The sequence below is a fragment of the Nipponia nippon genome, unplaced genomic scaffold, assembly GCF_047370975.1.
Source record: "Nipponia nippon isolate SJK-2023a ecotype South Korea unplaced genomic scaffold, ASM4737097v1 scaffold_2, whole genome shotgun sequence".
Classification (NCBI taxonomy): domain Eukaryota; kingdom Metazoa; phylum Chordata; class Aves; order Pelecaniformes; family Threskiornithidae; genus Nipponia; species Nipponia nippon.
This window is the reverse complement of record NW_028262336.1, coordinates 111,518,440-111,533,962: the sequence shown is the minus strand read 5'-3', so window position 1 is coordinate 111,533,962 and position 15,523 is coordinate 111,518,440. Positions and strand designations below refer to the sequence as shown.

The window sequence follows — 15,523 nt, the reverse complement described above, 5'->3', positions numbered from 1 at the left end:
TAAGATTATATCACCTGTGAGACTTCATCAAAAAATCCCTAAATAAACTTCATAAAAATTAATTAAAGTTTCACAGCACCAGAAAGATAATTTTCTCTTTCGTACCTAGGTCCCTTAGGTCAGAATGCAGTTATTAAACGGCACAGAACAATTTTAGTTTTGGCAGACTCCTGCAGTTTGAGGTAAAAGCCAAGACTGAAACACTTGTGATTTTCATCCTGTCTTATCATCCTCAAATGAAATAAAAATAAAAGATGGCCAATTCTCTTCTGTCTCAGAAGTTCATGCAAGTTAAGTGTTTCTGTTTCTATCCCTTTCACTGTTGTTATTCCCATTGTCAGATAGATTAAATGAACGATTGTCCAAATTCACTCAGCAAATGGCAAATCAGCAGTTTTACAGGATCTTTATACCACAAAGCGAAGCCTTCCTTTAAGTAAGTTAATATTTAATCTTTACATAAAACAGACCTTTAAGCATTTTCTAGGCTGGCAATGTAACACATTGCTTTATACCATCAAGAAATCGATTCTAGCTTTTGAACTCTGGTTCAGGAAAAAAACCCAAAACCACAGAATAAGACATTACCATTGTGGCCCACCATCCCTGGCCTGTAGTTTAAGTTACAAGCTTAGCTCTCTATTGCTTTTCTCCTCTACTGCTTCTAACTACTTAGATACTGCCGTCACCTTCTGCTAAATTAATACCATTTTCACTTTAAAAATTTCTAAAACATGGTTTCCTGTTTGCGGGGTGGGATGGGGGAAAAAGCAGCACCGCCTTTTTGCTTATTGATATTTTTTGAACAAAATAAGCCCTGCCTACGATTTATATATTAACCTCAGGATGCAACAGATACACTAGACTAGATGCATCAGCATACGTTAGTGCCTCCAGCACTGCAGTCAACACAAACCTGTCTGTATTTCAGAAACGTAAGCATTGTAAAACAGCTGTTCTTTTGACGATTTTAAAATATATCCCCATATCAGTCTGTTGCTCAGCTACAAAAGGAAAAACAAGAGCAAAAATATTCTTAGGATTGGCTTCTTAATATTAAGTTTCTGGTTTCTCGAGAAGACTTACGAAGTTCTAGCAAGATAATGCTAGGGAAGGATAAAAATATGACTAGACAGTGAAAGCTGAAGTTCACTTCAATGCAAAGAGCTCAGAAGCAGGCACTCGCATGCTCATGCACATGGTGAGTTTCCACTCTGGCCTCATAATTTCAAAGGACTATTCAAAAAATTCAAATTTCAAAAAATCTCAGTTTTACAGCACCGAGCAAGTCAAATGAAGTGAACGAGCCCTGTCTGTCTGACTGTAGTGCAGAGCTTTACCTTGGCTACCTCAGGGTTTCCAAAATCGGCCCAACTAAGGAAGGAGCTCAGCAAAGCCTGCCTGTGAAGAGAGGCGTATGGGCCTACACTGAACTTCGTGCTGCTGCAGCTTGTCCAGGGACGTACAGGCCCAATACACTTCACTAGCCGGTCCTGCACAACTGAGCAGCTTACGCACTGGACCTCCCAATGCTTTGGGGTCACTGCTATATGAAGCACACAAAACTAAGTACGTGGTTTCACTTTCTACAGAATACTCCCTCCAAAATACACAATACAGCCTTTTATTAGGCTGGATTCAAATGTAGTTTTTAACTTGGTCAGCTTAAGAGGACAAGCAGAAGTTCCAGGTTTGACTTTAAAGGAGGAAAAAGTTGTCTTAGTTTTGATTTAGACACCTAGCATCACCCCTGGCAGCAAAGACACTTTTGCCTTCATGACCCCAGTTGTTCATTACACCTCTTTCTAGATACTCTTTCTTACATTGTTGTCTGTTATCTTTCATCTCACCTATGTCACAAGAATGAAAGAGGCGGAAGCCTATAGATTATCACAGGAAACAATCCTGCAGACATAGGGACATCATTAGTTGTATAACAAATGAGACAGGGGGGAAAATGTCATTTGTTGGAAGCATTCTTCTTGGAGTATGAACTGATGCACTTCAAGGAAACCTCCCAGAACATCTTGGAAGAGCAAGTATGTTTAGGGAGCTGGTTTGCTTTCAGTTTCAGGCTTATTTTCAGGATTGCTACGAAGTGTTCAAGCACCTTCCAAATCACTGCATAATAGGAAAAAACGCCAATCTCTCTATTCTGAGGCAAAGAGGTGGAATGATCTGCCAAGACCTTGCAAGAGGCATGCTAAAAGAAGACATATTTGCCTTCAACCTTGGAAGAAAAAAACCCCACCACTCTACAAAACCCACACACCGCATCTCCCTACCCCCCTAAAAGACATATTCCAATCAAAGCCAGATATGCTCCTTGAAGAGCAAGGAATTCAACTGCAACTAATGTAGAAGTATAGAAAAGGAAAATAACTGATCTTGTTACTGATGTGCTATGTTTATTTCCCCCTGCCCCCTCCCACGATGGCTCCTAGCAGGAGTCATACTGTGGGTATTACAGCCCTTCCATGAATCTCAAGAGTAACATTCACATTTTGGCTGACATTCCTCATGGGTGGGAAGAAAGAATGATAAATTTGCAATTGCATCCCTTCACCAGATGTACAGCCTTAACTTTTCTCAGTTTTTAAGGAAAAGGGTTAAAATATATATATATATATATACACATACACACACACACATACATATTTCCAGAAGTTACCAGTACTGAAGCTCAGCAGAAACTCTCCATGGGTACTACCCTATCTGCAAAGGCAAGCACCACTGACATTATCCCAAGTTTTTCATTTGTTCAGAGAATGGCATTTAATTGAAAGCGTAACTTAGATTTACAGTAACGTAATTCCCATTTGCAAATACAGATCTTGACCACTCACAAGAAGATGGTAGAAACATTACTTACTGACACAAATGGGACAGACAATGAGTGAATTTCTTTGAACAAATACTCATCTGACTTCTGTTACAGGGCAGCGCCAGAGCTTGAAGACCTTAGCACCTCTCCACTGTTCTCTAAAAGCTGTAATTCTGTGACCTTTCCACACTGAGCTATTTCTTATTTCCTGACTGGCAGGCACCCACTAGGTGCTTTCCTCCCTAAGCAGCAGGGAGTTGTTTTTAGACAAATGACTCAAGACGACTCGAGTTGACAGCATCATGTAGCCAAAAGCCAACGCAGGAAGATGCTGCCAGGTCCCTGTCGAAAGGCTATGGGGGCCCAGGAATTGCACACATGACTTGCCACGAGATGGAATGAATGTCCTCTGCAGAAATTTGAGCCATACAAACCTAGAATTGTTTTATCTTCATATGCTGCTAGATTGATGTATTTTTTTACTCCAGATCTCCAGGAACAGGACACAGGTTTCCCCCCAGTGCCCTGCTACGTAATTCAGAAAGTAACATTTTATAGAATACTGCTCCAGCAGTAGCACTGCCTGGGGCTGGTCTGCAGCATGGGTGCACCGTCACCCAGGTCTAACACAATGCTTGTCTCAGAGGCACGACCTGTGGTGGACAGCTCTTGCTGCAGGGGTGTATGAAGTTAGCCCTCTTAACCATCCACCTACTCCCCTATGGCAGACAGACATAGCAAAAGCAAGCACTTGCCTTCCCAGACACTTCAGGTCAGGTTTGAGCTACCAATGAAGGCAAGTTTGAGCGACCACAAACAGCAGGGAATTGCAGTGATGAAGGGTGAATGGTGTCCTGGGTTACGCAGTGTCAGTCATGAGAGGAGAAGAAACCCTGCCAGGGCCACCGACGCCTTAAAGCAGCACAGCTGTTTCCACAAGCACATGAGCTAGAGCCCAAACTCCTCACACGCACTGTGCACGGCAGCATCACTTGAGTGAGCTACTTTGCTACTTCAAGAGATCACAAGATGATGCCTTCAAAGGCACTGCAGGGAGTGTGGGGGGGAGAAACCTGAGGTGGGAGGAGACAGGAGGAAGAAAATGCAGCCAGGGAAGAGACACCTTGCTGCCAGGGGGATGCTCTGTTGTTTATGGCCACCAGATTTTCTATGTTCATGATTGCCATGCCCATTGCTACAGGATTCAAAGCAGCATTATCACAGGGACAGGTAAAATGAATTAATATTTCAAATAAGGCAGTTCAAGCTGCACTGCAGACCTATGTTATTATTTGTTACCAGCTATCATTATGATTTGTTGTATGGTTAAAACAATATTAACACAATTCTTTCATTATAAACAAGTAACTTAGAGCAGCCAGAGGCTTGCTGACCAGAAAACATTCTCTTATCACAATAATAAAGGAGTTTTTTTATTTAGTCAAGGTCTTTTCAGCCTCAATGCAGAGAGTATGTGCATAAATACAAAACAGGGCTACAGCAGAAATTAGCATAATCAATGCAAGATACTCCTTGGGTACCGAGTTACATTTAGCAATGAATTAAGCTATGACAACTGAAAAGATTTCTGCTGTATATTCTGGAAACAGTAAATTCTGTGCTACCACTTCCACAGTTCACAAACGCAGCTACAAAGGCAGCTGACGTCTGGAACCCACAAAATCCTACAGATGGCTGCCTTACCTGTACCTCTACAAAATATTCCCAAAAGTTATACCAAAGGTCTCCTAATGGTCTTCCCACTGAGGGTGCCTGCACATTTTAAATGATTTCAAAACCAAGAGCTATATTTGGTTAGCATGCAGGAGGACGTGTTGCCAGCTCTTAACCTCACAGTCCCACACTTGTGTCCGCACTAAAAACCATAATGTATTAAGAGATGTATCAGCCCAAATAACTACAGGCTTTTTCTGTATATGAAGTTAGCATTCAGCTGCAGCAACATACCAGGTTTGTTGTCCCTGAAAAGCCCTATTCCCTGAGAAGCACTATTCACTTTCAATTTACCATAATTGCCCAAAGAAACCTAATATAACTCGATTTTCTTCAGCTATTTAATCACTATTGCCACTGCTCATTCTATTTGCATTTTGATGGATTTTAAACCCTAGCATTACTTCTACACGCTTTCCTCAGCTGCTTACTTGAATTATTGGACTTTCTTCATACAGTTCTTCCCCCAAAACTTCTACTTTATCATAACAATAACAGCTTTATCGCTCAGTAGTTTGGAAGTGCTTCACATAAGTTGTTTCCAATATTGCCTTTAAGCTATCAGACACAGTCAAAAGAAAGCCTGGTTTCTTCCTGAAAGACAAAGAGAGCTCTTACTTGCATGAGTCAGTGAGCTGTGCTCCCTCTGGCACATCAGGGAATAAGAAAAAACAGAATCGGCAGAAAGGCATGGAAACTGAGAAGCATCTGAGTGGAGGTAGCTTATGTCCACACCACTAATTAATTACATTTACATTTGAAGGAGGGACATTTACACTGAGACTGGCCAGATCAAGCTCATAGTAACACTACACTGGATATGTGAAAGGGCTTGTTGTGTTAGGAGTAGCTCCAGTGGTTCTGTAGTTAAGACACTACTAGGATACCTGCAAGACACAGGAGAGACAAACAGGGTAATCAGGTGGTGTTGACAGAGTGCTAGTATCATATGTTGTACGGAGTTGTCCTAGACACCTTGCACAAGATGAGGTGTTCTGCAGGTAATACTAGAAACCATCGATACATTTAAAGTAAAATACCAAAACAAACAAAAACCCCCACCCAACCAAAAACCAACATACAATTCATGCGTGTAACAGAATTTTTCAGGTAATTAAGGAGTTACCATTTCTTTTCAATACAAGAACACTCTTCACTAATTCACAGTTGTAACTGCCAGTCAATACCTGCCTTGGATATTAAGGTCACGCAAAGCCAAGTGTCATATGGCTCGGGACACTACTAGTAAATCCATTTACTTCTACTCTAAACAGATGAAAAGAGCATGACAGTCTTTATTTAGCTATTCCACACAGCTGTGAGGTATGACGGCAGGAGAGCAGAAGTGTCAGTTCATGGGGAAGAAAAATTCCAGACACAGCTGCTGTGACCTGCAGACATGAAGCATCGCCCACTGGCGAGAACCATCAGCAGACAGCAGGGATCCACTTCGTTAATCAGGTACCCCTCTTGGCATTTGGCTTCGGACTCTTCCAAAATCAGTTGTCTCCTTACTTACTTACTGACTCTGCTTGCAACAAGTGTTTCCTCAAATATTAGGATAAAATCTCCTTGAAAAACTCTCCGGACAACAATCTCCTTGTAAATCTCATTACAAAGTATTAGGCACTCTGTTTTCTGAGAGAAGGATTTTGCTGCTGCCAAGTTCATCAGGTAATGGGAGAAATCAAACTGCCCAGCAAGCTGACCTCCTCTCGTACATTAAGTCACTGGATTCCTCAAATAAAGTTTTAAGTTCAATTTTTTTGTAGCATTGGTCAGGTTTGACTGGTATTTGCCACCTGAGATTAAGTATGGAACTACGTATGATGAAAAGAGCTAATTTTCTGCCAGCAACACATTAACAACATAGGAGCCAGTAATGTAATTTACATGAACTCCCATCAAGATATTAGTAAGCCAACCTTTTGAATAAAGCCCTTTAAGCAAGTTTTGTTTTGAAAAACATGTCATTTAAAAGCATGTCTGTTAGTTGTGGGAAAGTTTAATGGTGGGGGATTCATGTCTTCAACATACCGGACTTGTAAATATTAATAAATATTCAATACTTTCTTATTTTACTATCAAAATATTTACAGAATAAATAAAGGTTCAAAGACTTCTCATAATGATTTAGAGAATCTGTCCATATATGGCTCATCAAATTGGTTGATAACAAATGCTGCCATCTTTTCATGCTGGAAGCTTCGCTGCTTGTTCTTCTTGCAAAACAAAATGTCACTTGTTAAACCTTACTTGGACTGAAAATATCTCGGGACAAACCTTGACTGTAGCTAAAGCTACTTCCTCTAGTTTCTTTCCAAAAAGGAAGAAATACCAGCGACTCCCCAGGAACATAACAAAAGAACCAGGTGCTGCAGAGGGGAAAAAACATCAGGGATAACAGGACAGAAAGTTTCAGCTAGAGGACAGGGTCAGAAGGACAGGTTTTTGTTGCACCAGGTCTCATTTAACTACCAGACCACTTCAGAACGTGAAAAAATGACAGCACAAAGACTGCACAAGCCACTGCAAAGAGATTTTTGGATACTCCAGAAGATCTGTACTAAAACTTAGAAAGTACTTCAGAGTAAACAGAGAGAGGCAAGCATACAAAGAGCATAGCCTGTCATCCATACAGCTCTCATTCAGTAAATATTGCTTCCAATAAATAAATAAATAAATAAAATCCTCAGAGCTCACCTGCCTGCTGACAGTTCACCACATATTCTTGGAAAGCATTAACTCAGGACTCTGTAAAAAGGTCAGCTGAAATACTATAAATCCTAACGCAACGTGTGCCAAGGGAAGAAACAGTACTGTCTACTACATCTGAGAGATGCATTAGGGCTCCCGTGGCAAAGCACTGGATGTAACACAGCAGGACTAGCGAACTGCCTAGCAAGAAATGAGTACAGTTTGATGTATGCATCGAGTTAGATCAGGAAAGTGATTACTTCTAAACATCTACAACTAAGTGCAAGGTGACCCAGACCCTTAAACCTGCTGCCTCCTGAGAAGCCACACAGAAACACAAACCAGGATGGGATCAGGAGGTGCAGCCACTTGTCTGAAGACTTTTAGACAAGACTTGTCTAAAAATATACAGACACAAAAGATCCCCACAAAAATCCTATGCACAACTCGCATCCTTCTCCGGATACTATAAAAAAAGACCTGCATGTTAGTTACATAGGATTTTTCAAAACATAACAGAAACCAAGTTTTGCTCTGTTTTGGGCTCCTTTGCAATGTTGGGGTAAATCTGCATGTCACAAACCCACAGACGTGAAAGCCTTCAGCCATCAATCCCAGCATTGTGGAAATACACTTCACTTCTGTTTTTTTAACCCAACTTGACAAACCTAAAAGCAATCACTATTTGTCAAGGTACAATAGCAGGTTCTCTCCATTCACACCACGACAAGGCAGTAGCTGAGGCACTTAACGTAAGCTTTAAGTCTATCACAGACAACTGCAAACCAGCTTATAAAATAACTGTCTCTTTAGGTTGCTTCAAACAAATCACGTCTGTTCCTCTCAAGGTTACTTAGATTTCATTTAAATTTTGTTTCACCCTCTCTGCAGCAGCAGCTCGCCTAATTCCAGATGAATTATTACTTCCATCTCTAAAATTTTTTGTCCCAAATAGGCTTAAAAAAAAAAAAAAAGAGGAAAAAAAGAAAAAAAGAGCTATCTCCCTGCTTAGTGCTTCACAAGGGATGCATAAGAATTCCCCACTCTGGAGACAAACACATGTCAGAATGCACAACTGAAATACCACAAACAAAAAAACCCTGCATAAACCCCTGACTCGATCTCTCTGTAAATCATATGACTAAAATGGTTCCGTGCTTCACATTTAAGACAATGCTGCACCATATATAGCATCAGAGAGAGCACTGCAGAAACTACAGAGGCAAAGCATGCTGTTCTTGTGATCCAGTTCTCTTCAACAATCTCATAAGACAATTTTAATAGTCAAAAGGGCACATGAATAAGAAACAGATGAGCCATTTGGCCTTTCGAAAAAAAGGAAAAGCAGAGGCTTGAAATACTGCAGAGGAGGGACTCGTTTTTTAGCACAGATAAGAGAAGACAGTCAAAGGTTACGTAGGAGGCACTCCACTGAGGATGGGGGGGGGGGGGGTAGACAGAAAAGGGGGAAAAGTCTAGGTTTTTTTTTCTTGACCCAGGACCAGATGAGTTAAGCACATCCTACAGGAAACAATTTAGTGACAGCAGAAGGAGGTAATATTGGGGAAGTGGCTAAAAGAGCAAATGTATTTGTTGTGGTCTCATTATCCCTTTTATACCTGATTCACCTTGGTGGAGATTCAGCTTACACAGAAAAGTGGCCTGTGGTTACTTCTCAAGCGTTTCTATTAAATTTCATACATACAAATGAGAGAAAAATGGATACTCAGTTTCAGCCAAGCTTTGAAGCTCAGTGGAGGTCTCACATTAAGTATATGCCACTAAGTTTCACCAAAGCCGTTGCATGGGTAGAAGAAACAAGCGCATGCTCCCTGTTAGGAAATAGCTGCTCTGAGCTCAGGTGCTCATTTTCTGCCTGCCCCCCAGCAAGCTAAGCACACCAAACTCACCACCGCACCACACTTCTTGACCAAATGGTAACTAGGGATATCAAGGAAAGATGCCAACTACTGCAGAGCTGTCAAGAGTGGTTTAGCAGATAGAAGGGAAAAGTGACGACGGAGGGCTGGGGCTGGGGTGGGCACTGCAGATAGACAGCTGGGAGGGAGATGAGGGATGGAGTCCTCCTGCTGGCAGAAGAGTAGGACGAGCAGCCACAAGACAACTCCCCAGGAAACCAGGCTGACTAGTTCTGTTGCTCTTGGAACACTTTTCATTAGAGGACTGCCAAGAGAGCAGACTTCATGCCGTATAAAGGGCACATGCCCAACCATCCTTATAAACTACTATGACCAATACAGTGCAAAGCACCATATAAGAAGGTAGACAGTTCTTCTACTCAAGCTGAGCATCTAGTTTTCCAATACATTTGTATCCAGTCTGAGGACCTCAACGGGAATTCTACGTATTTATAATAACAGAAAAAGGTTCTCATTTAAGATAATATGCACACTTGAGCCAAGACGCTACACAACTACGTCCATCCAAAGCAGTTCAACTTCTTTATTTTGAAATTTGTGAGAGGCACATAAACATAGTTGACTGTTACTAACGATCTAAGCTGTTTAATTTGCTGTTCCTTTTCTTGAAAGGTAACCCTCTTTTCCTACAGGAATGCTTTTTGCATGCTTAACATGCAAATGTTGTACTTCGGTGCTGATACTTTAGCTTTTTCTATAGCTGCAAATCAGAAGTTACTGACACACTGCTGTTAATATCACTTTGCCATTGCTTGATAGCTACCGCATTAGCATTTTCAGTAGAGATTTCTTCTGGAGGAGGCAGATGGAATTACCTGCTCTCTGTTTATGCAACAGACACTTCAAATGGGAGCATTACAACAGATCACCATGTGCTGCTCATGTGGACCGTGCTTTGGGGAAATCAGAGCTATCTCCCTCCTGACAAGAGCTGTTGCAGTCTCCTGGAACAGTAAGGAGTTCAATTTGCACCATTAGCATGAAGTTATGTATTCTAAATTACAAACTGCTTTGTTTGCCAGGATTTTAGACACATTAGACATTATACGGTATTAAAAAAAGGCAAACCTTTCTGCAAGTAGATGCTATGAAAAGAACACACAACTAGTTACTACTGTAGCTTTGAAAAATCACATTTTTCCATACTTTGTGGAGTGTGAGGCATGAAAACACTCATACATTTACAAGACTAGTAAATCCATAAAACAAGCCATTCTCCTTACAACTCTCAGCCCAGGAGAAGAGCCACGACTGTGCTTTTCAGAACATACCGTTCTCCCTATAGAAGTAAAACCCTAACGTGAACAAGATTTAAAATTCTTTTTTAGTATTTTTTTTAAATAAAACCAGCCAATACACCTTAGTTACGATCTGCAGACAGCTCAGACAAAGTTAATTTCTCTTTTTCTCAGTGCAGACAGCACTCACTACCAAATTCTGCTAGTGTTTTAGCAAAAGGGCTGTCTGTAGGAAATCAGCTGCCTTCACCCACCAACTCCTACTACGTGTGTCAAAACAGTGTCTTCTGACCACCCTCTAGTCAGTCTGTATTACAGCCAATCACTTACAAAAACATTTGGGATAGGTAATAAGATACAAGTCAGCCGTAAGTGGAAACGAACCATAAAAGAAGAGCTTCCCTCTTTCTGAGCTTCTGAGGGATGTGGTAAGCAGACACAATCAGTTGAATTCACTAACAGCATAATACAGCCATTGTTTACAAAAGCAATGTTAAAAGCAAAACATGTTTTGATAACAAGAAAGAACACATGAAATGGTTTTAAATGAATGAAAAGCTATTTTACAACATCCGTTATTTATTTCTAGGTGTGCTTTCTTGCAAACAGAGCTCTGGGCAAGTTATGTGTGAAAAGAAGAAATAATCTAGTAAGAAGGTGTTCATTCATGTTTTTCTACTTCAAAACAAAAAAAATATGAATGAGATGTTGCCTCGAGTCTTTTGCAGTTCCTTCAGTTACATGTGTTCACAGATTTTTTTCCACTCTGCTGACATTCCCTCAACTTCTGTGCATTTGGTGAGAAACAGCCGTTTTCACCTTTCCAATTAGCTTTAGTAGCTAATTTACCTGATAGATCACAACTACACAGCAATAGTGGTCTAAAGAAGCCAGCGTTTGCCAGCATACATCGATGCTTCAGAGATACAACGATGCTGGCAGTTTCCATGGGAGGAAAACAACAGACTAGCTCATGAATCTCCTTTCATCTTGTCCACACCAGTCCTCCTCAGTGTTCACAGCCAGTATGTAAGTAATATAATTTAGGGTTATAGAAGAGGCATAACCAAGTAAATACATACTAGCAGTGAATTACAGAGTAAGACTGAGTCCATCAGACACCAAAAGTAAGACATTGAGCAACGTGAGCACTCCAGCAGAGGAGAAAAGGGTGATGAAAGAAGCAGCCCCAACTTTATAATACCATGTTCTACTTTGATTATTAGGAATATTTTACGATACTGCATTAAGCTTGGCTTCCCACTTGATCTACTAACTCAATACATATGTTTAACCTTTAATACATGAGCAGGGACTACAAGGAGAAAAAAAAAAAAAAAAGAGGAAGAAGAAATAGTTGGGGGGATGAAGGCTTTCTCTCTTCCTGTTTCCTTGTTAGCTTCACATCTTAACAGTTATCTAATCTTTAAAAATAACCTTTGAGAAAACACCAGTGTCTGTGGGGTTTCAATTTCTCTTTTACACTCAGTATTTACTTGAATTTTTCTATTGTGCCTCCTCTTTTCTAAAGCTTCCCTTCCTCCATCTGTCTTTTCCTTCACCCAGGCACATATCAGCTGCATATTGTGCCCTTTGCCAAGGCCACAGAGGTGCAACAAGCCATAAGCCCTGCTTCTGCACCTGCCGTATGTGAACATCTGCAGAGGCCAGCGCCACCTCATTCATTAGCTGTGTGCTAAAGGCACACCCTTGCTCTTCTTCATAGTACACAGTGCAGTGGTTCTCAAACCAAAATAAAACATAAGGAGCACTGGGAGAAAGTAAATATACCTGCCAAGAGAAACAGAAAATTCTGTATTTCGCTATAAATCCTCCCTATGCCAGTTTGAACTCAACTGCAGTGTAAAAGAAAAAGCCCACAAAGAAAAAGAAAAACCCACAACCAAAAAACCCAAACACAAAACCCCTTTCCTCTCCCTTGATGAGATGACCTTTTATCAAGAGCATAAACAAAATTCAACAGGTTAAAAAGAAACAAACAAACAAAAACCCCCAAACCAAAACGCACAACAGAAAAAAACTCACAGAAAAATAAAACCCTTAGTCACCAAGTATGATTTAGATGGGTAACAACTGTAAAATTCAGTGACAGCAATAAAAATCAGTAAGTAATTTTCTTATTAAAGGACTGCTTTTTCTTTGTAGTCTGTATGTGCAGACATTAAGAATAAAGCTGATTTGCGAGTAAAAAGTGCCAGACGTCTAGAAACCAGATGTGAAAGTTCTCGCCTAGGAGCCAACCCTTTCACACATTTTTCACACAAATGAAACCCCAATGAACTCAGAAGGGCTCTCTACAGCTTATTCACCAGCACCCAGACCTGATGCACTCTATGATCAAGATACAGAGCTGGGACTTGGGAGGTTGAGGTTGTTCCCAACTCAGCCAGAGACCACCTGTGCGACCCTGGACAAGTCTCTTAATCACTGAGGTTTTGTTCTTTGCTTAAGAGAAGAAACACATAGCCCTAATCTGCCTTTTGTCATACCTGTCAGACTGTAGCGGGTACAGAAAACCTTCACATCACATCCGTAAAATGTGAGTCTATAACCTCACACAGCCCCTCTCAGGACTGCTGTAACAACTACCCATGCCCCAAACCTCCAGTATTAAAGATTGTCTAAAATTTGGTTTCAAGTGTTTATAGTTTTAAGCACGATTTTCACAGAAAACCAGCGCTATTTACTCACACAAACAGACTACTAAACCATAGCAATCTGGCAAGTTTAGATACACATATTTGCAACTCCCTCACGTCAACATTTCACGTAATACCTCAACAAGCATTATTTTACAACTATATTTCTACTATTTTAAGTCCAAATAACTTTCTGCCTGTGGTTCATGTTCCAGTCCACATATGTAAAGCTAAAACAAAAGGCTGTGAAATACCATGGGCATTCAGAAAAGTTATCAAAAAACCTGAGTCCTGCAGAAAAAAAGTAACCGATTATTTCTAATGGAAGGATGTCTTTACAAGTTTGCCCAGATATAAAGTATATGCAAACCTTTTACGTCTAGCTAGGGATATCAAAGCGCATATTTTACACACATAGCAAGAAGTGCAAGGACCTACAGACACTAGGCAGGACCTATATGTAGCTTAAAATAGTTCTTCGTAATTTTTTTTTTCTTTTAATTTCAGTTTCCTTACTTAAACATGCCAAATGCTCAGTAACACATTCCTTAGTTTTCCTACACTGCTTCCAAGTTTTACCAAGTCTGACAAATACTGTGCATTGCCGTGCCGCTCCGTTTAACCTGCCCGGAGAAAGTCAACATCCTCCTGAACTGAAGTTCCCTCCTGAAGACAGAAAAGGGTAAATATCATCCTGACCGACACCGCCTGCCAGTCAGATTTACATAACGCTGAGCCCTCGTCCAGAAAGCCTTGACGCGGCCTGACAAATCCCCATAAGCCCTAAATCCTTTCCCGGCCCGCTTAAGCGGCATGTTTTCAGCCTCATTATGCTTCAATGACACTGGACTTCTTAATTAGAAGGGGGGGGGGGGGCGGAATAAATACACCCATAAGGTGGTCAAAGAGTTATTTGATACATCAGGAAGACGGATTAACAACAGAAAAATAGAGAGGGGAAACTTCTCCCGGGGGGAGACACGAGGGGCAGAGACCCCACGAAGGCTCCGGCAGCCCCCACGGTGCCCTCATGGGGTCCCTGCCCCTCACCGCTCCCTGAGGGGCCCCTGCCCCTCACCGCCTCCCCGAGGGGCCTGTCCCCAAACGAAGTGCCGCGGACCTCCCGCTTGGGCCTCCTCGCCCCCGTCTCCGTCCCTCGCTTCTCCACAGGCGACCCCGCCGCCATGAGGCGCCTGAGCGCGGGCTCCCGCCGTCCTCGCCCGCGGCTCCGGGAGGGCGCCTGAGGCAGGGGGACAACAGGTAAACCCGGCGCGGGAGGGAGCGCCTGGGGGAAGGGGGGCTCCTCTCGCCCGCCTGAAGGAAAGCCTGAGGCGGGCGAAGGGAAAGGAAATCCCGCCGGGGCTCAGGGGAGAAGGCGGCCCCGGAGGAGGCGGGTGGCGAGGGGTCCGGAGGAGGCGGGTGGCGAGGGGTCCTTCCCGCCCGGCTGGCAGCTCCCGGCGCCCGCGACCCTGCCCGTCCACTCACACACACACAGCTCCACCACGTAGGCGTAGTAGGACCAGGCCACGACCAGGGCGATGAAGGCCACGGGCACCCAGGCCAGCACCTTCTGGCAACACTTGAGGACGTGGGACGGCGCCATCTTCCCTGCCGGGCCGCCGCAGGAGGCATCGGCGCCGGCGCTGCAACGGGCGGCGGCGGCTGCAGCTACGGCCGCCGCTGCGGAGCCGGTCCCGGGCGGGCGAGCGGGCGGGCAGGCCCTGGGCGGGCCGCAGTGGGCGGGAGAGGGACGGCCCTGGCGTCCGCCACCGCCTCCCTCCCGCGGGCGCCGACACGCCTCGGCGTCCCGCCGCCCGCCGCTGCCTCCCGCCCCTCGCCCTCCGCCGGGAGGGCGGCGAGCGGGGCCGCCCTCACGGGACGGGTCCGTCATGGGGGTTTCACCCTGCACCGGCGGGGCCGTTTCTGGGCAGGGTCCTCCTGCAGCCATAAGAAATGGTCCTAAACCTCAGCGCTGCTCTTTTGCGGTCCACACCGGGCGGGCGGGTCGGTGCCGGCCATCCTGGGCACAGAGGCGTCGGGACGGGCCCGGGCCCGGGCCCTGCCGGGCTGTTACCTCCTCCTGCTCACCAAGTCCGTGTACTTACAGGGCTCGAATACCTTGTTGGCTGCAGCAATGTTTATTTATAACTAACTCGGTACATTGCTTTCTGAACTTCAGTTAATGCCTGACAACTGCGGGCAGCGCCGCGACCTTCCGGGAAGGCACTGCCACGGGCGCTGCTTTGCGGGGCCGATCCTCTTTAGCGCGGGCGTTTTGAACGCTTGAAATTCTTCGCCTTGCTACAGCGTGACTGTCGCCTGGGACCCCGGCGTTGGAACGGCCCGCGGCGTGCCAAAAATCCCCGATTCTCTTCAAAATCAGAGGGCGCTGGTGCGGGGGGCGCTTCCCCCGGGTGGGGCGGCGGCGGC

General features: G+C 43.7%; 1 protein-coding gene across 3 annotated transcripts in view; it reads right to left on the bottom strand.

The window, feature by feature from the left end:
• ZDHHC20 (zDHHC palmitoyltransferase 20) overlaps positions 1-14,873 on the bottom strand; it is a 49,067-nt gene extending 34,194 nt beyond the window's left edge. For 2 of the 3 annotated variants that reach the window (XR_015704624.1, XM_087756866.1), the window contains exon 1: positions 14,579-14,872. Coding sequence is in view for 2 of the 3 variants with exons in the window: in XM_087756866.1 (XP_087612992.1) it covers positions 14,579-14,696 (118 nt within the window). In the remaining variant the exon portion in view is untranslated. Of the gene's footprint in view, positions 1-14,578 lie in introns of all 3 variants that reach the window. The other variant, XM_087756867.1, reaches the window with a different exon arrangement.
• Between the last annotated feature and the right edge of the window lie 650 nt (positions 14,874-15,523).